Source organism: Melanotaenia boesemani, chromosome 15 (assembly GCF_017639745.1).
Source record: "Melanotaenia boesemani isolate fMelBoe1 chromosome 15, fMelBoe1.pri, whole genome shotgun sequence".
NCBI lineage: Eukaryota > Metazoa > Chordata > Actinopteri > Atheriniformes > Melanotaeniidae > Melanotaenia > Melanotaenia boesemani.
The window spans coordinates 1,636,617-1,659,160 of NC_055696.1; the positions used below are offsets into that span (position 1 = coordinate 1,636,617).

The window sequence follows — 22,544 nt, forward strand, 5'->3', positions numbered from 1 at the left end:
AACCAATGATCAACTTATCAGCTTTTCCTGTCACTGCTGGAATCTTTTGGCTGAACTGTGGCTCTGTTGTACACATAACAGAGGGTTACCTTCAAGTCCTAGTACAAAGTGCTTTACAGAGCAAAAAATAGCCACAACAATAACCACAACACTTTACACAAAACAGTTAAAACCAGCATAAATTAATTAACTATTAAAGCAAGTTGTAAATAATGCAGAATATCAATGTAGATAATGATATATAGAAAGTAATTAAACCAAGACAATATTTACTTTGATTCCCATGTTAATAAACTTGACAAGCTACCAGCCAGAAGTGGAGTATCAGAGATGGCCAATGGAAATTCAGGGCTGGTCCTTACCCCACTCACCCAATCCCTACATACAGGACGTACCCAAGTATTTGTAATAATAGATGGAAGAATCAAGCTTTTCTTCTGGTTTTATGAAGGCTACATGTATTTTTCTTTCCCCCTGATGTTTTCGAGTCATTAAAAATCATCAAGTTAAGCAGCTTGTTTTGTCATGAGCGCCCCGTTTCTTGCGTCTACCAAATGGCTTTTTATTTTTGTCATTAAACTAGAAAAAATCCTGCATTAACTTTACTTCTATTTCACTGATCTTGTCGTTGCCAGGTTATGTTGGCTTCACAGTTAGAATCCCACTACAATTCTGCTTGATCAGTTGAGGAACCAGGGAGGTCTTGTTTCACATTGAGAGAACCAATGCAACACACCCTACAAACAACCACAACTGCAGAAAAGAAACACTTGCTTCTGTGTTGATCTGCTTGTTTAACTCAGAATAAAACTACAATGTCCAAATAATCTTGTTCAAAAGAATTAGTAGCTATACCGCCCTGCCCTCTTATACGACCTGAAGGTCACAGCCTGTCTAATCTGACAGAAATGGCTTAAATCCAAATTCAGACTGCTTTCAGACAGCCATCGTTTTCTCTATAAAGTCTAAGCTTTCATGCCTGCAAGCCCACACTACCAAAGATTAGGAGTAGTCATTACAATGCTCATTTGTTCCCAGTGAAATCAGATTATCTTCATTTTACAAGTTTCAAATATTTTTTTTCATTGTCTGAAGTTTAAACAAGGGTTTTACAACCAAATTTCTATGATTTCATAGAATGAAACACGATTTATAACCCAGTGTTCAAGGAAGCTCTTTGATAAATGTTACTGGCTTCTGTCAAGGACCAAAAGAAACTCACCGCACCACATCCTAACCTCACCTAACCTAACCTAACCTAAGGTAACCTAACCTAACCTAACCTAACCTAAGGTAACCTAACCTTACCTTACCTTACCTTACCTAACCTAAGGTAACCTAACCTAACCTAACCTAACCTAAGGTAACGTAACCTAACCTAGCGTAACCTAACCTAACCTAACCTAACCTAACCTAACCTAACCTAACCTAAGGTAACCTAACCTTACCTTACCTTACCTAACCTAACCTAACCTAACCTAACCTAACCTAACGTAACCTAACCTAGCGTAACCTAACCTAACCTAACCTAAGGTAACCTAACCTAACCTTACCTTACCTTACCTAACCTAACCTAACCTAACCTAACCTAACCTAACGTAACCTAACCTAGCGTAACCTAACCTAACCTAACCTAAGGTAACCTAACCTTACCTTACCTTACCTTACCTAACCTAACCTAACCTAACCTAACCTAACCTAACGTAACCTAACCTAGCGTAACCTAACCTAACCTAACCTAACCTAACCTAACCTAACCTAAGGTAACCTAACCTTACCTTACCTTACCTAACCTAACCTAACCTAACCTAACCTAACCTAACCTAACCTAACGTAACCTAACCTAGCGTAACCTAACCTAACCTAACCTAAGGTAACCTAACCTTACCTTACCTTACCTAACCTAACCTAACCTAACCTAACCTAACCTAACCTAACGTAACCTAACCTAGCGTAACCTAACCTAACCTAACCTAACCTAAGGTAACCTAACCTTACCTTACCTTACCTAACCTTACCTTACCTTACCTAACCTAACCTAACCTAACCTAACCTAACCTAATCAAACCTAACCTCACCTAACCTAACCTAACCTCACCTAACCTAACCTAACCTAACCCATCCTAACCTAACCTAACCTAACCTGCTGCAGGTGAACACAAGCAGTATTTACTCAGATTCACCTTCAATGATCTGATCAAATCCTGTTTCATTACCGTCTGTACTGGACTCTAAGGGACAAAATACACTTTGTATCTGATCATTTGAGTCAAATATTTATAAGGATAAACTTGATTTCTCTTCTAAGTATCTTTACTGCCTTTACTTTGTGTGCTGCTCACTCTGGCTGTGATGCATTCAAATATCCAAAAACGGACGGAAGACAAAAAGCACACATTTAACCTGAAATGAGCTAAAGTGAGTGTTTGATGAGGGATGAAATTTCCCATACAAAAAAGTGAAATAAAATAGCAAGATCTTCCTTTTATTTGAGTAATTTTGCTGAACTTAAGGCTTTTTGTTACCCACATAAAGGACAGAGGAGGTCTTTCTGTGTGTGTTCAGTTTCTATTCTGGCTCTTATTAAATCAGCCTTTATATTTGCATTAGCTTCTGACAAAATAAAAAACTTAAATTAATGGTTGAACATCACAGAAAGTGGATAAATTCACCATCACAGCCAAATTTTCTTTCATATCCATCCACCCCCCCCCCCCCCCCCCCCCCCCACACACACACACAGGGGTGACATTTTTATATTTACTCAGATTTCAGTCCTCGTGATTTTTATCAAATCAAATATCATTTCCAGTCTGTACTGGATTGTTAAAAAAACTTGCACTTTGTATCTGATGCTATTTATAACAAACCTGGTATATACACTGCATATCTAGTGGAAAAGAGCCAGGATTCAGCTTTTGGATGAAGGCAGCCGTACAGTCCTTGACTTGAGGCATGCTGTTGAGAAAAATTGGACACTGCAGCTGAATTATCCTGCTGTTTTATAACACTCATACATTTTATATCCTTTTTGTTATTTCTGTTAGGATGGCCCCACTGGCTGTTTCCTGTAGTTCAGCTGTGTCCAGTCGGTATCAGTTAAACCCTGAATTTATTTGTTATTTAGTACTTTCCTGCTGAATTAACTTCCATATGTATTACATAACACCTGAATTACTGGTTGCTTTAGCATTACAAATTTTTGTATAATTCCATTTGTGAACATTGTATATGTGCAGTATATCCGTTATTTACAGATAAAGCTTTGTTATCATCAAACTTCCTTTCAGTAGCGTCTCCATTTGACACCCCAATAAGTACATTGATAACTTTTTCATGTTTTAATTGGAATCCATCCAATAAGGATTCACCCAGACACTGTTAAGTAAGCCAGTTCAGGTTATTTGGAAATATCAGAGCGCTGCCACATCAAATGAAGCCAAAGCCAAAGTTCACACACTGTTTCATCCTTTTGAAACCTGATCCAAAACTTTTAACATGTGTGTATCTCAAACAACAGATTACAAACATGTACATGAATAATCAGATGTAAATTATTAATCTGTAATGTATATTTTTGGATGTAGGGATAAGAACTTCATTTATGATTTGTTTTCTTTTAAGAAAAGTCAAGATAAGATATGCTGGAGGATTCCATGAACACAAGGAGGTCTTTGTACTTTGAACCAGTGTCTTGAAAAATAATGCTGTTATCCAGACCTCTTATACCTTCAGACCAAGTGATGCTTGTGGCTTTACAGTGGACCAAGTCTCAGCTGGTGAATGAATCCACTCACCATCTCTTTAATATAATTTAATTACCACATCTAAAGTAGAAATTTATTCCCTTGATGATTTTTGTGTCAGAGTTCTTTTGTAAAGTCTTGTAATTTTTTTGAGTCAGCATTTTCTAAAGCCCAACACACACATGCACAGATCTTGTCCACATAATGTTGAAAGCATCAGGGCATCGTCCCGTCTGCCAGCAATTCATTTTGAAATATCAAAGCTGTGTAATCTCACACAAAACCAAAGATAAAGTTCACAGACAACCTTATCGTTTGCTAATGTGATCCAAAACCAGACACTGGACCTTTTGACCTGATAAAATCTGAACTCAAACCATTTTAATCTTTTTACTGCTTTTTATTAATCTTTATTAAACTTTATTCAGCTTAAAGATACATTTTATATTATTCTACATTTTAAGCTCCATTGTAAATGATTGAAAAAGTAGATATTAGAGGAACATTTTGGAAAAGTACTTGTTTGTGACCCCAGTTAGTTTACTTTAGCTTAGAATAGCAACTGCTCATCACCTGCTGTTATTTCCAAGCATTAAAAAAGGCTTGTTAGTTTTAAGCTAAGTCCCAAATTAGTATATAAATGTTGGTTTCAACACATATGAAAACCACAAGAAAAAAACATGCTAAGTGATTAATGTGGCGTATCTGCTTGTTGGCCACCTGGTTAGCATTCTGCTAGCAAGCTTCACGTGTGGATTTCTGTCAGAGTCCGACAAAATTGCCTTTTTTGTTTGTTTCTCAGCCATTTTCATTGTATTTTATCTTTAGCATTAATACATTAGTGAAAGAAGTGACGTAGAATTCATAAGAACCCAGGAGATGTGAGTGTGCTAACTTTTTGGATGTTTGGTTAGCTTCTTTTTTCCATCATTGCTTGCTCTAATTGAGATTAGTCAACTTTGTCCAGGAAATGTTATGTGTTTGAAATCACTTTGAAATATTACATTAAAGAATTTGATGTTGTGATGTGACTGAATAAGAAACATACTTCTGATCCCATAATTATGCCACAGTTTAAAAGAAATAGGCAAATGAAAAAATGTGGCATGGGCGTGTTGGGAGGGACCCATACTACGGGATTCCAGTTACAAAAGTAAAATAAAATGGTTGTGATATTTATAATGATTATTCATGCTCATCTTCCCATCTTATAGTATATTGACATGAATCCCAGTTAGTAAGATTATATGTAAGCAACATCTAATACACATTTACACACAATAGGAAAACCAGGATTGAGATTATTTGCCTCAGGAATTGTACAGTATTTATTCCTTTTCTTTCATAAAGATGACTGGGTGCATCCAATGCTAAGGGAGATAAACAAACAGGCACTAAAGCACATCTCCTTAGTAAACTGTGGCACCCATGACACTTGCATCCAGGCCATTTAATTTATTTAGAAACCTAAATATATCTTTGTATTTCTGATGTATTACCTCATTAGTTTGTCATTAGTCAGTCTTACCTTTTCACCTCCCAGATCTGCTTATTTAGCACTTTCCTCCTTGCCTCCATACTCAGGCCACTCACAGTTAAGCTCCATCTTCCAGAAACCAGTCCTGTTTCCTGGACAACTGCAGACTGTCTCCACAACTCAATGTGAACTGCCACCTAGTTCATGTAGTTCAGTCCAGACTCACAGGCCTTTAACTTACCTTAGAGAGCCATTTCAACAAGAAATACGACGTCACATTTGCAAACTTTTGACAGCAGTAAGAATATTTATATAATTTGGATCAATATGTTAATGAGCAATATTCAATTATAAGCCAAATTAATCAAAATAAGTAATAATACAGGATCTAATAAAGATAAAGTAATATAAAATAAAAATATTTAAGTAGAATACAAGTGCCTTGAGAATAAAAGGTCATGTGCTTCTTGGTAACATGAGAAGGAAAATGAGTTTAAATAGCACCCTGCGATGGACTGGTGACCTGTCCAGGTGTACCTGCCTCTCACCTGTTAATGCTGGGATAGACTCCAGCTTACCCGCGGCCCGTAATGGACTAAGCGGTTCAGAGAATGAATGAATGAATGAGTTTACATAGCATGTTGAATAATCTGAGACTATAGCTGCTTTTTGACAGCATGCATCTGATGTTGCAACCCAATTTCAGCCGGTTTTAGAAATCGCCAAGCCTTTCACAAAGTCCCAAACCCCATAAGATTGTTTGCAGGCAACGATTGACAATTTAACACACAGTCCTTTGGTAAATCAGCAGAAGGCTGTGTGAACCCACTGGCCTTAGTAAACAAGTTTCTGTTGCAGTTGCCTCTATTTTGTGCAAAAAATTTGTAGAATCACTGCATCTTGTCTCATCTTGTCTTGAATGTGTTGGTTAAATTGTTTTGTGGTTTTAAAAAAAACATTGTTTTGTTGTATTTCCAGACTTCCAAGCATGTTTTGTTTAAAAGTTACTCTCAAAACAGCTGAATTCTCATCAGATCCTCAAGATCATGATTGCAGCTGCAGTGATGGGGAAATAAATGCAACTTGGAAACTAGTTATATTTACATGTATTAGTTAGAAAATTATATATAGATTTCACACAAGGGAGATGATTGAGTTAAGTCTAAGGAAAGTCCATCTGATGTGTACTCACAGGGCTCACAGCTTTCAGCTCTGCAAATGCAAACAACTTCTTTAAAGTCAGCAGAGACAGTCTCACATGTTGTTGTTGTGAAATTAAGCTGTCCATGTGCAGTTAAAGTGGCAATTAAAACAATAAATGATGGACTAGAAAAACTTATTCTGAGGCTAACCTCTGAGGTTAAGAATGTCAGTGGGTAAATATATATTCAAATCAGTTATACAAGGCAAAAGTTTACACTACAGTTTATTTAAATTAAGCTGAAAACGTATTCGATGTTTAAAAAAATCTAAATGAACCAATCAAAAACAAAAGATAAAGTGAATTTCATGTGTGTTAAAAATTAACACAGCCAGCTACATATTTGATGTAAATTGGTTTATGGTTTATTTTTTACAGTGTAGTTGAATCCTGCTTTACATACAAAGATGCATCAAGCTTTAGTGTGTTGTTTATCTTTAACTGGGAGGCTCAATGAGAGCAAATTCAGGTGTGACAAGCTCATCTAAAGGTAGAATCATGTGGACCTGCAGCACCAGAGCTTTGCAAATAAATGTTCATTAAAATCCTCTCCCTCCCATGTCCGGCTTAGACAAAGTTCAGATATGTGTCCTTGTCCACTCCATAGTTGCATTTGTGTTCATCAAACAAATTGCTGAGTTCATCCATGTACAGCTGGTGGAGGGCATCAAGTTCTTCGGGTGTTGGCCTCTCTTTCTTCTCCACCTTAATTGGTCGGCCAACTGTGAAGAGGTTACAAATTCCAGGGCAGCGTGCTCAGTACCACTTCTTTATCTGTACTATGGTTTGCAAAACTGCCTAAAACTGTTAAAGGTTTGTTACTCTAATGCAGGATAACTCAATCCGGTCCTAAAAGAACTGCAATCCTACTCTCGTATGACCCGATAGAGTAACCCTCCTCTAATGCATTAAGGCTGCATATCTTCCAGCTACAGTATGTGTCAGTGTTACGTCAAACCAAGCTCTCAGACAGCTTTCTTCACTTCACTGAAAGTCATCAGTGCATTCCTAAATGTGCTAGAAGATACCCAAAGCAAGTCCAAGTCATCGGACCTGCTACACCTAGTGATGAATAAACAACCCTGCTTACTCACCTACTGTATTGATGGGTCTTCTATAAGGCATGAGACCAAAGGAGTACTGGAAAATGCCACGTGCATGGAAAAGAGGAAGGGATATGCCCATGACACTTTGCAGCCGCTCCTGTATCCATCGAAGCCAAGTTCCTCTTGGGTTTGTCACTTGGTCAAACAACTCATTTTCTCCAAAGGAGAAAACTGGCACCAGGTGAGCTCTAAAAAATTTCAGACATGAAATATAACTATATGAAACATAACTGGTAATCTTTTACATCACTTTCTCCTTCTAGATTAAACTTATAACAAACTATGTGCTTTTCCAGGGAATTACATGCAACTGACTTAAATAAAGCTCTGTTTCAAAATGTCAAGCTCAAGCTTCAAAAAACTTTAACAGAAAAGATTGACACAACCCGAACAGCAAGACTACAGAGAGTTATCTCCAAGGCTGTCTGCACTCACCCATGCTCCATGGCCAGTTTGATAAAGCCTTTCTTGTTGGCCAAGAGCACATTGAAGCTCCCAGGGTGGGCATCAAGGGCTTCTGGGGCCCCACCAACAGCTATTGCAACAGCACTGCCACCACGCCTGCACTGAAGCGGATAAGTAGCACTTTCCTTGTCTGAGGGAATCAGCCCTGCAAAGATGTGCAAGAAAATAAATGATACTTCGAGTCTGATGCACTTCAGAGACAGCTGAATGAAAGATTAGATTGGAAGTACGGCCCATATGTGTCCAGTCCACACCTGCACACATGATGTAGTCTCTGAAGAACGGGGCTCTGAACCAGAGAGGCAACATAAGCAGGTAGCTGGTAAGGCCTGGAAACAGCTGTTTGAAGCCTGTAGCGTAGGTGCAGAAGTTGGTGAAGGCTCCTGCCACTAGCACACCATGGGGGTGGAAGCCGAGGATGTAGTTGTGCCGAGGGTCCAAGTCAGCTGTCTTCACCAGCTGATGAAAAGAGAACAGTGTAAACATTAAACCATCAAAGGAATGACGGACGAGAACAAATCACATTACAGAGTCATTACTTATTTAACAAAAACAACCTGTCCGGTATTTTAGGGTTAGGTCAGGTTGAGGTTAGACTGAACCACTGCAGCACCTTGATTCATTTCTTTTTCAGCCATTCTGCTGCAGACAGTCTCCCATTTGACTCTACAAGACTTAGTTCATGGTCAACTTAATGATGAAAGGTGGCTGCAAAACATGCACAAGTCATCAGCCCTCCTCATACTCGTCATAGGTCGTTTGCTGTCTGGTTTTTCCCAAACATGCGGCTGTGGATTATGACAAAACATTCCCACTTTACTCTTCTCTGTCATTATTCTTGTGGTTTGTTCAGATACAACTTTGCAAACCTAAACTGTGCTGCTGTGTTCTTTGAGAGAGAGAACTATCACATTTATTTCAGTTATTTTCTAATTGTACTGTCATGTCTTTTAACATGCTAACTGAGGCGTGTAGCATCTGAGATGTAGCTTTTGGGTTTTTATAGTCTTCCTGGGCGTTGCATGGTTCGAGGGTAACTAACTGGAACATTCACACTTGAGGAGACTTGAAAGTTTTCTGTTTGGGAATTATATTTCTTTCTGCAAAATGATGACTTTTTTGGAAATGGTTAGAACCCTCCACAGACAAATGAGAAGCAACGATTATTTCTCTGAAATCATTGCTGATGTCTTTCCTCGTGTTTACATTTACCAGAATGCTACTGAACTGCAGACGTGGCCCCAACTGCTGATGGTTAATTCATCAAGTGTATTTGCACCTGGCTTCTTAATTCTTATGGAAGAGTTTTCTTAGTTTTTCATACACTGCTTCTTCATTTAGTTTTTGTTAAATAAATAATGACACTGCCTAATATCTCTTGTTTTATGTTCTACTTTCCTAATTTTAGATCTGGTATGGATTTTTATCCATCTGGTATGATTTATTCTTGCCATGCTGTATGCTCAAATCAGATCAGAGCTACAGGTTAATCGGTCTTGCAAAATATCTCATTGCATCCAATTTCTTTCAAAAGAGCTGACAGTAATATATTGCAGTAACTCAGCTGGCAGAAGTCCAAACATGTGCCTTCATACCCAAGTTTCAACACTGTACTTGACCAGCTGAAACCTCGATGAACTCCCCCGTCTGCCCAGCGAGTCCTTCAGTAGTCTACAGCGGGACATGACATTTGAACATTTTTGAGTTTCTCGTTTGCCATAATATAAAAAATACTGTTATTTAGTTTACAACCACAATAGTAGGTGAAGACATGTTAAATTATCAATTTTTTAACATGAATCCAATAAATATGAATATCAGGTGAATAGAAAGTGTGGAATTGTTTCAGTTGCGTTAAACTGTGTTGTGTTTGTTTTAGGTGTAACTTAATTATCTTAAGAAATCAATACTAGGTTAATAAAGTTTATTTTGACTAAACGCAGTTGTAGCCATGGCAGTGGACAATCCAAATTCAAATTTGATATTTCTGCTATGAAGCTTCAAATAAAATCATCCATTCATTGGAGCTTCATGGTGGGGACACAAGATTGGCCTCATCATGCCATGAAATATGATCTTTTTCTTTTCTGAGATATTTAGAATGGGAAACATATAGATGTATACACTGCCTGGCCAAAAAAGGTCACACACTCAAACATTTTGTTGGACCGTCTTAGGTTTTAATTACAGCACATATCCTCTGTTTCAGTAAGCTTCAGTAAGATTTATTTCCAGCCAGTGTTGCATTCATTTTTCTCCAAGCTCTTGTATTGATGATGGAGAGTCCGACCACCGTGCAAAGCCTTCTGCAGCACATGCCAAAGATCCTCACTAAAGTTCAGGTCTGGACTCTGTGGTGGCCAGTCCATGTGTGAAAATGACATCTCATGCTCCCAAACTGAAGCCGGGCACATCAGGGGAGAAAAAAGTCCACTGATGGAATAACCGTCAGTGGATTTCAGTTTTCAGGTACCAGCTGACCTCATTTGGACACATAATGTTGCCGAACCTAGACCTGAACCTAGACCTGACCAGCTGCAGCAACCCCAGATCATAGACAGACTTGTACAGTAACACTAGGCCAATGGCTGCATCCCTTCATCCTCCTTTCTTCTTACCCTGATGCTCCATCACTCTGGACCAGGGTAGACCTGGACCCATCAGATCACATGACCTTCTTCCATGGCTCCAGAGTCCAGTCTTTATGCCCTCTAGCAACCTGAAGCCTTTTTCTCTGGTTAACCTCACTGGTTAGTGGTTTTCTTCTGGCTCCACAGCTGTTCTGTCCCTTGAGTTCCTTCACCTTGTTTGTGTGGAAATTCTCTTACTTTCACTATTAAACATGGTCTACTGTTTATTTAATTCCACCAAACCTTTAAGTGATCGCTGATCACCATCATTCAGAATGTTTTTCTGTTCACATTTCTTCCTGGAAGACGACGGTTTCCTACTGTCCTTCCAGTTTTTAATAATGCGTTGGACAGTTCTGAACCCAGTTTTACTAGATTTTAGTAGTTTCCTCAGAAGTTTCCCCTGCGTGATGCATGCTGATAATTTAGCCCTTCTTAAACAAACTTGTTGCCATCTGAAGGAAAGGTTGACATTTACTAGTTGGTGCTCTATCAACTATTTGTCTGCAACCCCAGAAGCACATGAGATTTTAAAATAAGGCATCAGAGTTAAATAACGTATTGGTCATTTTACAGCTGCTTGTATTGTAAAACACACAATACAATAAACTCAGCGTATCAGAGTGGACTTTCAACCCATCCCGGAGTTTCCGTTGTTTCTGCGCCATGTGTGTGAATGTGCAGGGGACTTCTGAGTGCTGGCAAAGTTCCTGCGTATCAACTTCACCCACTTTGTTGGTCTGGGGGGGGGGCAGGACTGGTTCTCGGGGTGTGCGGCTGGGCGCTGGGGTGTGGGGCTGGCCTCTGGTGGTGGCCGTCTGGGCGGGCCGGGTCCCCCCGGGTGGCGCCCAGCACCAGACAGCAGCCAGACAATCATTCTGTTTGCAACGATGCTGGACAAGACAGGTTAAAAAAAAAAAAAAAAAAAAAAACTTCACCCACTTTTATTTCTGTAAAACCTGTTACAGTAACATTTCACATCTTCAGCATTATCACATCCACCATAAGCAGTTTAAAAAGGTCTCTGTTATTCAACCATGTTTTTCTTCTGTATTAAAACCCTTACTCTATAATCCCCTCAGTTTTTTTTTTTTTTGTTTTTTTTTTGTTTTAGTTTTAGGGGCGTTATAATGCCAAAAGCACACAACTATAACTCAGACTTTAGATTAGTTCAGAGAAACTTGTGTTGATTGATCACCTGCTCAGTATTTTATTAAAGTATCTGCTCTTTTACAGGAAGTATTTCTCAGGTTTGTCTGGCATCTCTTTATTATTTTCAGCAAGATTAATTTTCTCAACCACAAACTTTTCCTCAACGTGAACAAGTAATTTTGGTTTTAAACCTAATGTAGGAGCCATTTTACTGTAAGTTTCCTCCCAACCTGTAGGGGGCGGTAGTGAGTCTTGTATACTGTCTGTGTGCAGAGTAACCTGAAGTAATTATAATGATTGGTGTTCCTATGACTCAGGTGTTGCTAATGGAGAGAAGCAAACAGTTTTCTACGAGGGTCGAGAGTTCATGTTGTGAAGTATAAAGGATTGTTTAATGGATAAAATAATGAACTGTAAACCAGAATAAATGTGGACATGATTGTTACAACTATTCAAGAAGGAGTCATCATTGAGGCGACTGAGTGCCCGTAGTAACAACGCCAATCTGATTAGCAACCAGTAGCGCCTTATTGGTATAGACGCTACACCTAACCTAACTGTATGAAGCTAACCTTCCCCTGTCAGGTTAAACAGCCACGGCTCCACCCTCCACCATCCCCAGCAACCAGCCCAAACCCCTTTCCCCAAGGTCTCAGTTGTAAAGTTTAATGAACATGAAACATTGAGTAACAGAGTGAATAAAGGACAGGTGGTTGGAATATTGCCTCCAGTAACTTTTCCAAACTTTTGCAGGCGTCTTATGATCCATGATGATGTTTGCTGCATTTGCTGTTAGCATCTAATTGCTGCAGCATTGTTTATATCTTCTGTGTATACCTTTTGCCTGGTTCCAGATTTTAAAATCTAAATATCTACAGCAAAACTATTTAAAATGCAAGTAACTGGAATAGTTAAGCATCTGATTTACGTGCTGCAGCTATAGTTGTTCTCTGGACTTAGTCTCCAATATGATGAAGTACTTAAGAAACTTCAAATACTACAAAATCGAGCAGCACATGCAATACTTCAATGTAATTTACAATATACTATAACAATTTAAACTGGTTACTGGTTAAAGACAGGCTATTATACTCACTACATGCATGAGTTCACTAATAGACACGCAGCTGAAAATAATTTTATTTTACCCAAAGCCAAGACTAATTCAATGAAAAGGTTTTTTATAGAGGGACTTATGAGTGGAATCATTCACCAAATAGCATATCAACATGAAATGGCATTACTGAGTTTTAAAAATATTACGACAGCATTTATTAAAGTATGGAATGAAGTTTTAAATTTATAAAGGTGTATATTTTTATGAAGATATGCGTATAGATGTGAATATATGTGTATATGTATACATACAGTATACTTGTTTATATTAAATTGAACAAAGTCTTTCATGTTTTATATGTATGAATATGTGTGCATGTATATATGTGCAAGGATTATATTTTAAAGAAGAGTTTCTGGACTTTGTATGTAGGGATGCGATGTATTTCTGTGTATAGGTAAATGTTTTGCAACATGTCCATATATTTAGATTGTATTTAATAAAAGACGCCAGGAAGAAAAGCTGCAGCAGGTTGCTGCAAGCTAATGGGGATTCAAACAAATCAAAAGTCTGAGGATTGCTGCAGCCAAATCTTCTCTTTTCTTCAAGAGTGACTGACACGGCTCTGATGCTCGTTGGTTGTTTTAACTGATCACATGTTGGATGTAAAAATGTGTTTTTTGTTTGTACAGTGGGTAACTGGTGCTGGTGGCCCCCAGGTCACGTTGTTAATCATTGGCTTCAGTTCCTCTGATAAGTCTTCCTGTAAAACTTTGCATCACAACATAATCTCCATTGTTATTATCTCCACTGGTTCAAGGTCATTTTGAACCATTATCTGATTTGTTTTGTTGTTTTGGATTTATGTGTAAATCTGTTAGTTTCTTCAAATCTTAACTTTGATGGGCTTTTTTCATGTATGTGGAGCCTGTCTTTCTAATAATAATAATAATTATAATAATAATTATTATTATAATTATTATTGTTGTTGTTGTTGTTGTTGTAATTCATTGTAATTTCGTTTGTTGCAATGACAAATAAAGTTCTATTCTGTTCTATTCAGTTTGTTAATAATTCAACAGATTATATACTGTTGCTACTGTTTTATTTATTTTTTCATAAAGGATGTTTTAATGTAGTTAAAGCTCTTTCTGTGGCTGCCACTTGAATACCTCTGAGACGGGAACCCTCTGAAGCAGAAAAATCCATACCACTATGTAATATGGAAGCAATATACTGGAGACTATCCCAAGAAGCAGGATACACCATCCATCGCAGTGACGAGCAACCATGCATATTCACACTTAACGTGAATTTAGAATCCACTGTAAACGTAACATGCATGTTTTGTAACTTTGGGAGGAAGTCAGAGCACTCGGAGAGAATCCACACATGCACAAAGAGAACCAGAAACCATACATTTGCGTCACTGTCTTGTCTATACTCGTTTTTGTCCTCGAAATATGACGGCACATCAGCTGGGGAGTTTTTATTCCCAAGCAGATGATGACTTAATTAGAGATGGTGGGAAAAGGCACACCAATGCAACTAATTAGGCTCACTGCGTCTCTCTACCCTTGCATGGACTCTTTGTTTAAGACCTAATGTAGCATACAGTCAGATGATGCAGGACATGATTCACTTTTAACAGAATGCTTTAAAAAATTAATAAAGAAACAAAAGAGGGAATTTTAGAATTTTGTTCCCCTGAAATTAAACTTCTATTAATACACATTCACATGAGACCTTTAATGGGTAGAGGAACAGCTTGACATGCAAAGAGTTCGCAGTGAATAAACATACATTCACTGGCCACTTTATAAGGAACAGCATGCTAGTACCCGGTTGGATCTCCTGTTTACTTTCAGAAATGTCTTAATTCTTCATGGCATAGCTTCAATAAGATTTTGGAAACATTTTGATGACATTTTGACAAGACTTTGGTCCATGTTGACACATGATCGTATCATCCATGATGAGAATGTTCTAGAAAGCAGGTGGAGATGATCTGAGCTTTTTGACATGGTGCATTATCCTGCTGGAAGTAGCATCAGAAGATGCTCCACTGTGGTCATAAAGGGATGGACATGGTCAGCAACAATACTCAGGTAGGCTGTGCTGGTTAAACCAGGCCACGTTGGTACTAAGGGGCCCAAAGTGGACCAAGAAAATCTCCCCCCACCATTACACCAGCAGCAGCCTGAAGTGTTGATCCAAGGCATTTCAGTCTATTTAAAATTATTTATTAATTTATTTTTTTACTTTTAAGAAGCTAATGTTAAATCACTGAACATCACTTATGCAGATGTGATCTTAACTGTGTTGCACTGGTGTTTTTGTTAGTGAACTCCGTCTTATCAGCACAGTCCAAAGTCTTGCCCGGGGGGAAGGAAATATACCCATGTAATGTGGTGGATTCTGTGCTCTGCAAATACACAGATAAGATGCTCACATGGGTTTAACAAAAGGAAAAAAATCAACATGAAGCTGTTGTTGAATCTGGGCATAAATGTGGCAGATCAAATGTCAGGCATCTTTAATGCCTTACATGAAGTTATGGAGAAATACTGTTGATGCACGACCACAAGAGGGACACAACGGGCTGAAAGAGACTATATTTGTAACCCTTCAATCATAGTCTAGCAGGGTCGGCACCAGATTATAACATTTATTTGTCTGAGGCTGACTTGTCTCAAAAAGTTATAACTCCCACAGAAAACGATACGAATAAAACTAAGACGTTTCAGTGTGGTGATGAGATCACAGCTCCCACACATGGCTGTGACAAACCGATTATCCCCCCACAGTCACTAGAGGTCGAGTTGAACACAGCAAAAAAATAAATGAACACACACACAAGCTGGGTCGCTTAAATATCTGGAGATTCTTGGTTTAGAGTTAGATGATGAGATATCATGATGCTTAGGAGTTTAAATGATGGCAAATAACTTCTTTCCAAAACCCCCCCTGGAGTTCTAAAAGCATCATCAAAAACAGTACCCATCACACCTCACTGCCAGATTTCTCTTTAATCAGGAGCCTAGACTATATTTTAAGTAACTAATTCCTGGCTCCAGCTTCACATTCATCAATAGAGATCACTTCTAATTAAGAAGCAAAAGTAATAGTTCAGTGTTTGCCTCTGTGAGGACAAGTTACAAATGTTATGTAAGGCTGTTGACCTAATTAAACCTAATGAAGCTGCACAGCATGCTGATCTAGTTCTATGGTAGCACTAAAATATGACTTAAGGAAACCATGTCATGTTTAGTTTTCAGTGAGTATATTTTGGAATTACACATTAAGACAGTTAATTGAGATTTTTACATTGGAGTGGAAAATAAGCTATAAAGATTTCTTAATGAGTTGCTCAGTAGCCAGGATGCTAGGCTAGAGCTAAATGATCCTGTTTAATTTAAACAGGAGGCTAGCAAGACCAGTAATTAACTTAAAACTTAGGCATGAAAATGTTAAGAAATATAGCCTGTAACCAGTTTTATTTTGTATAGGAAGATGTAAGAATGAAAAGAAAGGGAGATATTTCTGATATTTTATAAAGAGAAAGGACACAGATCAGGCTGAGACAGACCACAGCCTCAGTGTCACAACCCCCGACCAACATGGAGCCAGCCTCACAAGTCATCAAACACCCCACACTGCACCCCCAAAAGACCGACAGGTAGAACCATATTATTTACCTTTAATGGACCTTTTTGAACTTGTTGCCATTATTTCCATTTGGTGATCCAGAATATTTACGTAAATATGTTTTATTTCTCATGTCTCTCTCAGTGTAAATTAGTGTCAATTAAATTGGAGTGTAGTGAGCAGAAATGTGCTAAATAAATCAAATCTGTTCTTGTTGCTTGACCACAGTCATCACATCATTGTATCTGAGCGTGTGTGTTTAGAGAGGAACACAATAATTTCCTTTCTAATTTCCTAGACTTTCTAATGACTGGTGCTTCCTCTCTATAATTCCTTTCCCGTCTGATTGCAGATCCAGTGTCAGTGTGCTGGTGTCTAACTCCTCCTGCTGTCCATCTCTGCTCCATGCTGCTATTTATACTGGCCTTCAGTCTAAACTCAACTTCAGACCACAGGCACAGCTAGTATTGTTCCAGCCTTTTAATTTTCTGTCTGTAAACCTGCTCTTGTATAATTCAGCCTGCCGCCAGCTGTTTCTGCTCCTCTGTGCATTCCTATCAGGCTGGACTGGATTATCCCAGGGATTTTTTTTTTTTTTTTTTTTTCTTAAAATCTTATCCCGGCATATTAAATAAACACAAACTTACTGCACTGAGTTCTACCTCTTAAGTAGGTAGGTTAGGTTTACTGCGATTTAGGGAAACTGCGTGAATGTAAAGTAACTTATTAAAAAAACAAGAGTGTCATCGATCAGCAGTCTTTTGGCTGCCAAGGACAAAGATAAGGGTTGTCGCTCCTGGGAGGCTGGAAATCAAAGTTTAGATCAAATGAACTGGCACAGATGTTCTGATGTCTGTCTGACCTGCAATCTCACTGACACGTGGACTTTAAAATGATGTGCAAGGTAGACATACACTCTCTCTCGCTCTCTCACCTTGATAGGGAAGTAATCCCTCATGCATTCCCAAAGTTTGAGGCCACACAGGAAGGGCGCCCTGCGGCCACCACGTGCAGGTGTGTCGTAGTCATAGTACCACCAGAGGGCGTACAACACACTGATCAGCCAGAAGCGAGTGAAGAGCAGGTAAAAGAACAAGAAGATGCAGGTGGGTGCTGAGGAGGAAGAACATTAGCGAGGTGAGTAGCAGCTGTGTAACACTCTGTAAGCACATTTGTTATATAACCACCCATTTTACTCTGACTATGACACACACAGCAGATATTATATGAATGCAGGGAGTATTTGAATGAATAGCATTCGTTTATATTGGTGATTACATACCTAGAGTCTTGCTATGGATGACTGCACTCATGCATAATGATTTAAAATTGTTGACACCCATAAATCTTGAGTACAAATTCAAAAATATTTTGGGAAATAAATGCACATGTCCGCATTCTATTGGTATATTTAATATATATTTATACATAAAAATATTTTGGCTAAATGTCCAAACTAACTGCAAAGCAGTTTATGCATCACTTTACTTGTCTGAAAGGACAAACAAGTCTGTGTGTGAAGTGAGTTGTTTGATAGGTGCTAGAGCATCGTTTGGGATAAGTAGCACCTTAAAAAGCACATAGAAGAAGACAGTACACATGTGCACAGTTTTAAAGTAGTTACCTTTAGTGCAGTCATCGCTGCACCTGAGGCCAGTCTACTCACAGATGAAAACATGTTTATGTCTTGAAGAATTTTGACCATCCATTCACAACTTGCTATGCTCATCTTTACCACTAAATGTCAGTAAGTCTCACACACATAAGTGGTAGAGTAAAAAAAAAAAACATACATAAATTGCAGAGCAGATGTAATTATTGACCAACTACCTTCGATGGGCTTAGTTTAACCAGTTAAATCAGGTCATATGAATCAGGCGTTTACTGCATTAAAAATAAGCCGATTGTTTCCGTCTGAACATCTTCAGAAACATTAGATATAAAAGCGATGAGAAAACGTGCAAAGAGGAAACTCAATGGAAAGAAAAATCTGAAATTTTGTCTCTGTTATTAGAAAAAAATGGCCACGTAAGATAACAAATGGTCCCAATAATAGGAGCTAATGAATTCAGTGATGCCTCTTTTTAGTGAAAGATTACAAAAGTTTTTCATAATCAAATATTTTATCCAGTGTCAGAAAACTAAGCTTTAGCCAAAGGGTTTGAGTCCTTTAAACACAAACAAAATGGCTAAAAACAAGAAAAGATGAACTAATAAAGGTATGCAGCTAAATCAGTTTGCACTCCGCTGAAGGACAACAAACTAGCATGAACTAAGGCGGAAGCTCACGGATTTTTCTTGAAGCTTTGACTCTGTCAAAGTCAAGATGGACACAGGATCAAGGCAGGCAATTACAGTCAACCTCAAATAACTTTTATTCCTTTAAGTAACCAACACTAACTGCTAACCTAAACCCTCCAAGCTTGAACCTTTTGTTGCAAATAGAACATTTTATCACAAATATCTACATTATGTAAACTGATATTCTAAACCTGATCATTGTGACTAGGATGGGACAATACTGGTTGATGCACAACATACTGGTTACAGTGTTCGGCTGCAACACACTTACTTAGAAAAAATACTTTAATGTAATGTAATGTACTTTAAACTCAAAAGGATACTACATCTATTGAAGTAGAGTAAGATAAAAATGATGACAAGCAAATTTGTTGCTATCTTTATTATCATTATTGTCTCAATGATTAATGAACAACCAGCTGAGACAGGCTGGCTTGACATGACACGCCTCCCGCCAACCAGGTGCTAAAAATGACAGAAAAGGTGTTGAATCCTCTGCTGGTTGTACACATGTAAATTTGATCAAAACTAGAGTAAAACATGCATTACAACCCCAGAAAAGTCTCTGACCTGGCAGCAGAGATATGTTAAATAATAATAATAATAATAAAAGACTGAGGACTACAAATATAGAACATCTTTCTTTTAAAGGTAAAGAAAAAAAAAAGCTATGTGCAGAATCATTTAGAAGGTGACTGAGATAAAATTCTCATTTTATTATATGCAATGAATTACATGCTGTCTACTCAGATTTTATCATAATGGCTTCTTCTTGTGGTTATTTCCATTCACTTTAAAGAATAAAAATCTGTAATATTAACTTGTATTGACAGCAGATGATTCTACAGGCAAAGTTGGTATTTGTGTACCTCTTCTGTTTTCTTTTGACTCACAGATAAGCACCAGCACTCACCCAAACCAAGGAAGGAGAAGACCCAGAACACCACTGTGGCGGTCTGCAGCCTCCTGCAGAAGGGCACGTCTAAAGGCGCAAAATCAATCTTCATCTTTTTCATAAAGAGAAGAGAAACAAACCGAAGCGCTGCCGTGGAGACCAAAATGAACAATCAGTGAAGTGGGTCCAAAGTCTGCACTTTTCACCTTTTCACCATCACCTCCTGTGGACGGGCTTATCTTAGCTCAATACAATCATTTCTCAGTCCATATCTACCACATCTGACTTTTGACCCTGCAAAGAAGCGGCTCCTCAAACACAGAGCTTTCAAACAACCTGGTGGGAGAAGGAGATGTCAAAGCTTTTTCTTTCTTGCTTTTACTTTGATTAACTCCCTGTAAGAGCATTAAAGGCAATCAGTGTTTAGTGTGATTATGCAATGCTGTGCTCTTTGTGGTTGTAAATGCAGCTCTGTCTGGTTGAGCAATCACTTAGCAGAACTTCAGTGCTGTTCATAGAGCAACAAAGGTCCTTTGCAGAGGTGTGACACATTTGTTATCACATAACGACTTTATCAGTGTTGCCCAAAACACTTTGAAATTATTTTAGTGTTACTCTAAGGAAGAGTGCTCTGTGTTTTCTACAGTAACAAACACATTGTAATTAATTTATAAATAATGTTGTGGGTCCTTGGTTTACTTTTATGTTCTGGGGTTCTGTCATGTTTTTCGTTTATGTTTTATGTGTTTAGGGTGATGTTCAGTTCTGTGTTGCTCTTGGTTTCTGCTCGGTAGTTCACTTGGTCTGATTGTTCATTCACTTCACCTGTGTCTAGTTTGTCCTTCTGTGTTTCAGTTCCTCCTGGCTAGTTCATTGCACTTTCTTTGCTCCTGTATGTTTGTTTCTCTTAGTTGTAGTCCACGTCATGCCAGAGTTTTTGCCGGAGTCTTTTGTTTCTGTAAGTTTAGTTATTCTTCATCAAAACCTTTTTACCTGCACCGGTCTGCCTCCTGCCTCCTCAAGCCTGCACTCGGGTCCTCATGTCCACGGTTCCTGACAAGTAATCCACATTAACCTCAGACTGAAGACAGTTCCCATGCAGTGAAAGACATCATGCCTTGTTCCAGTACATCCATTTTTCCAAAATGACCACAGACCATCTGTGCTCTCACACCTTACATCATGAAAGTCCATTAGCGACAGTTATTGGCTCATCTCAATAAGCAAGTGAATACCTTTCAGGAGCCATTACAGTTTGCATATCGTAATGGGCTTATACCTGCTTCAGCGAGCCCACTCTCATCTGAACAAATCAGATTGTTTTGAGGATGACGTTCTTTGATCTTTCAGCTGCTTTTATTACAGTCCAGCCTGCTCTGTTATGTGAGCGGATACTTCTACAACCACCTGGATTTATGACTATCTAACAAACAGACCACAGATTGTGAGACTGAAAGTTGTGATTCTGAGATGGAGGTCACTAGACGACTACCAGAGAAAGCTGAAATCCTTCAAAACACCAAGACGCTGCATATCTTATAAGTTGGCTGTGGAAAGTGTGATCGGGTTTGCAGCCATCTGCAGTGCCAGTGCCAGTAACTGGAGCTGCTTGGGCTGATGGTACAGAGAATAAAGCCACACAAGCTGCTGAGCGTAAGGGACAGTTCTTCACATCCTGTACACAACAGTGTGTTCAGTCAGAGCTTCTTCAGGCCCACCGAAAGACAGAAAGGAACATGAGGTTTTGCTTACCAGCAGTCATCACCCTCTGCAATATGATTTTAAAATGCTTTTTTAAGCCATCCCACAACATTATAATTCCTCAGGGAATAAAAATCACATTATTTCATTCATTAATTCATTCTCATCAAAAGGGTTATCCAGGGTGTTGGTGAAGGAAGATAAAGAGACCTTTAATTCATACGTTACATCACAAATCATCATGATGAGACTAACAAGAATAAGGTATATGCATTTTCTCTCAGATTCTTCCCTTTGATTACTTCTGTATAAATTATTCAGAGCCTACTCACTATAATTTTCTCATTATATCAGATTCCCAGTCAGTTAATGATGCTCTGCTTACATCAACTCATGGACAGGACAAGAATATGTTGAAATAAAAAACAATCATGTCTCAGAACCTAATAGCAATATTACTGCCTCTAAAATTAAGCTGCCAGAAATCATCATGAAAACTCATTTATTTAGACAATGTACATCTCTGGGATGTCCCAAAGGTTGAGTCCAATCTGAAACAGGCCCTTGGGGTGTGTAATGAGTTGACATTATTCATATATTATAAGACTTGCCGACAGAGTGGCAGGAAGGGGTAGTCTTTGTCACAAAGGAAATTTAGCATGGCTTAGGAACTCACTACACTAGTGCAGAAACACATACCTCAATACGAATATAACATCTCCCTTCCTTGGAAAATTCCTTCTTATAGGTAGGCTATACAAAAAATAAAATTAGGACAGTAAGGGCAAGTAGGAAATTTATGTTTGAATTATTTCTTTACTGTAACAACGCTTCTTGGCAATAAATCTTATACAACTGGAAAGCCTATTTCCCTTTTAAATGGTGCAACATCTGTTGGGAAAATGCATTTGTGGGATATGCAGCAAGGTTGAGTATGTGGGTTGTCACACAGCTTATTCTATTCTTTTCATTTCAATTTTCATTTTATTTATTTAACAGGACCAGCACATATTAAGAAACAAAGATAATCTCTAAAATTGCCCCCACTCAGCATGGCTTTGTGAGCAGCAGATCCACTGTTACAGCACTAATCCACCACCAGGGGCATGAAGCTCTCAACAACAGTCCCAAATTGGATGTGCATGCTGTCTTTGTAGATTTTTCC

At 38.4% G+C, this 22,544-nt stretch overlaps 1 protein-coding gene and 2 long non-coding RNA genes across 3 annotated transcripts; 2 read left to right on the forward strand and 1 right to left on the reverse strand.

Annotated features, from left to right (window-relative positions):
- Positions 1 to 6,836: 6,836 nt before the first annotated feature.
- mogat2 (monoacylglycerol O-acyltransferase 2) lies at positions 6,837 to 19,823 on the reverse strand. Its single transcript, XM_042009338.1, has 6 exons — positions 19,697 to 19,823; positions 17,417 to 17,595; positions 8,250 to 8,454; positions 7,966 to 8,140; positions 7,519 to 7,718; positions 6,837 to 7,146 (listed from the first exon to the last, which is right to left on the reverse strand). Exons 1-6 carry the CDS (start codon positions 19,797 to 19,799, stop codon positions 6,992 to 6,994), a joined length of 1,017 nt encoding a protein of 338 aa, XP_041865272.1. The 5' UTR covers positions 19,800 to 19,823; the 3' UTR covers positions 6,837 to 6,991.
- On the forward strand, positions 16,041 to 17,510 carry LOC121654955. The gene is made up of 3 exons (XR_006013050.1): positions 16,041 to 16,111; positions 16,344 to 16,513; positions 17,425 to 17,510. It is a non-coding gene; the product is annotated as an uncharacterized LOC121654955 (long non-coding RNA).
- Positions 17,552 to 20,118, forward strand: LOC121654954. Its single transcript, XR_006013049.1, has 2 exons — positions 17,552 to 17,619; positions 19,679 to 20,118. It is a non-coding gene; the product is annotated as an uncharacterized LOC121654954 (long non-coding RNA).
- The last annotated feature ends 2,426 nt before the right edge of the window (positions 20,119 to 22,544 follow it).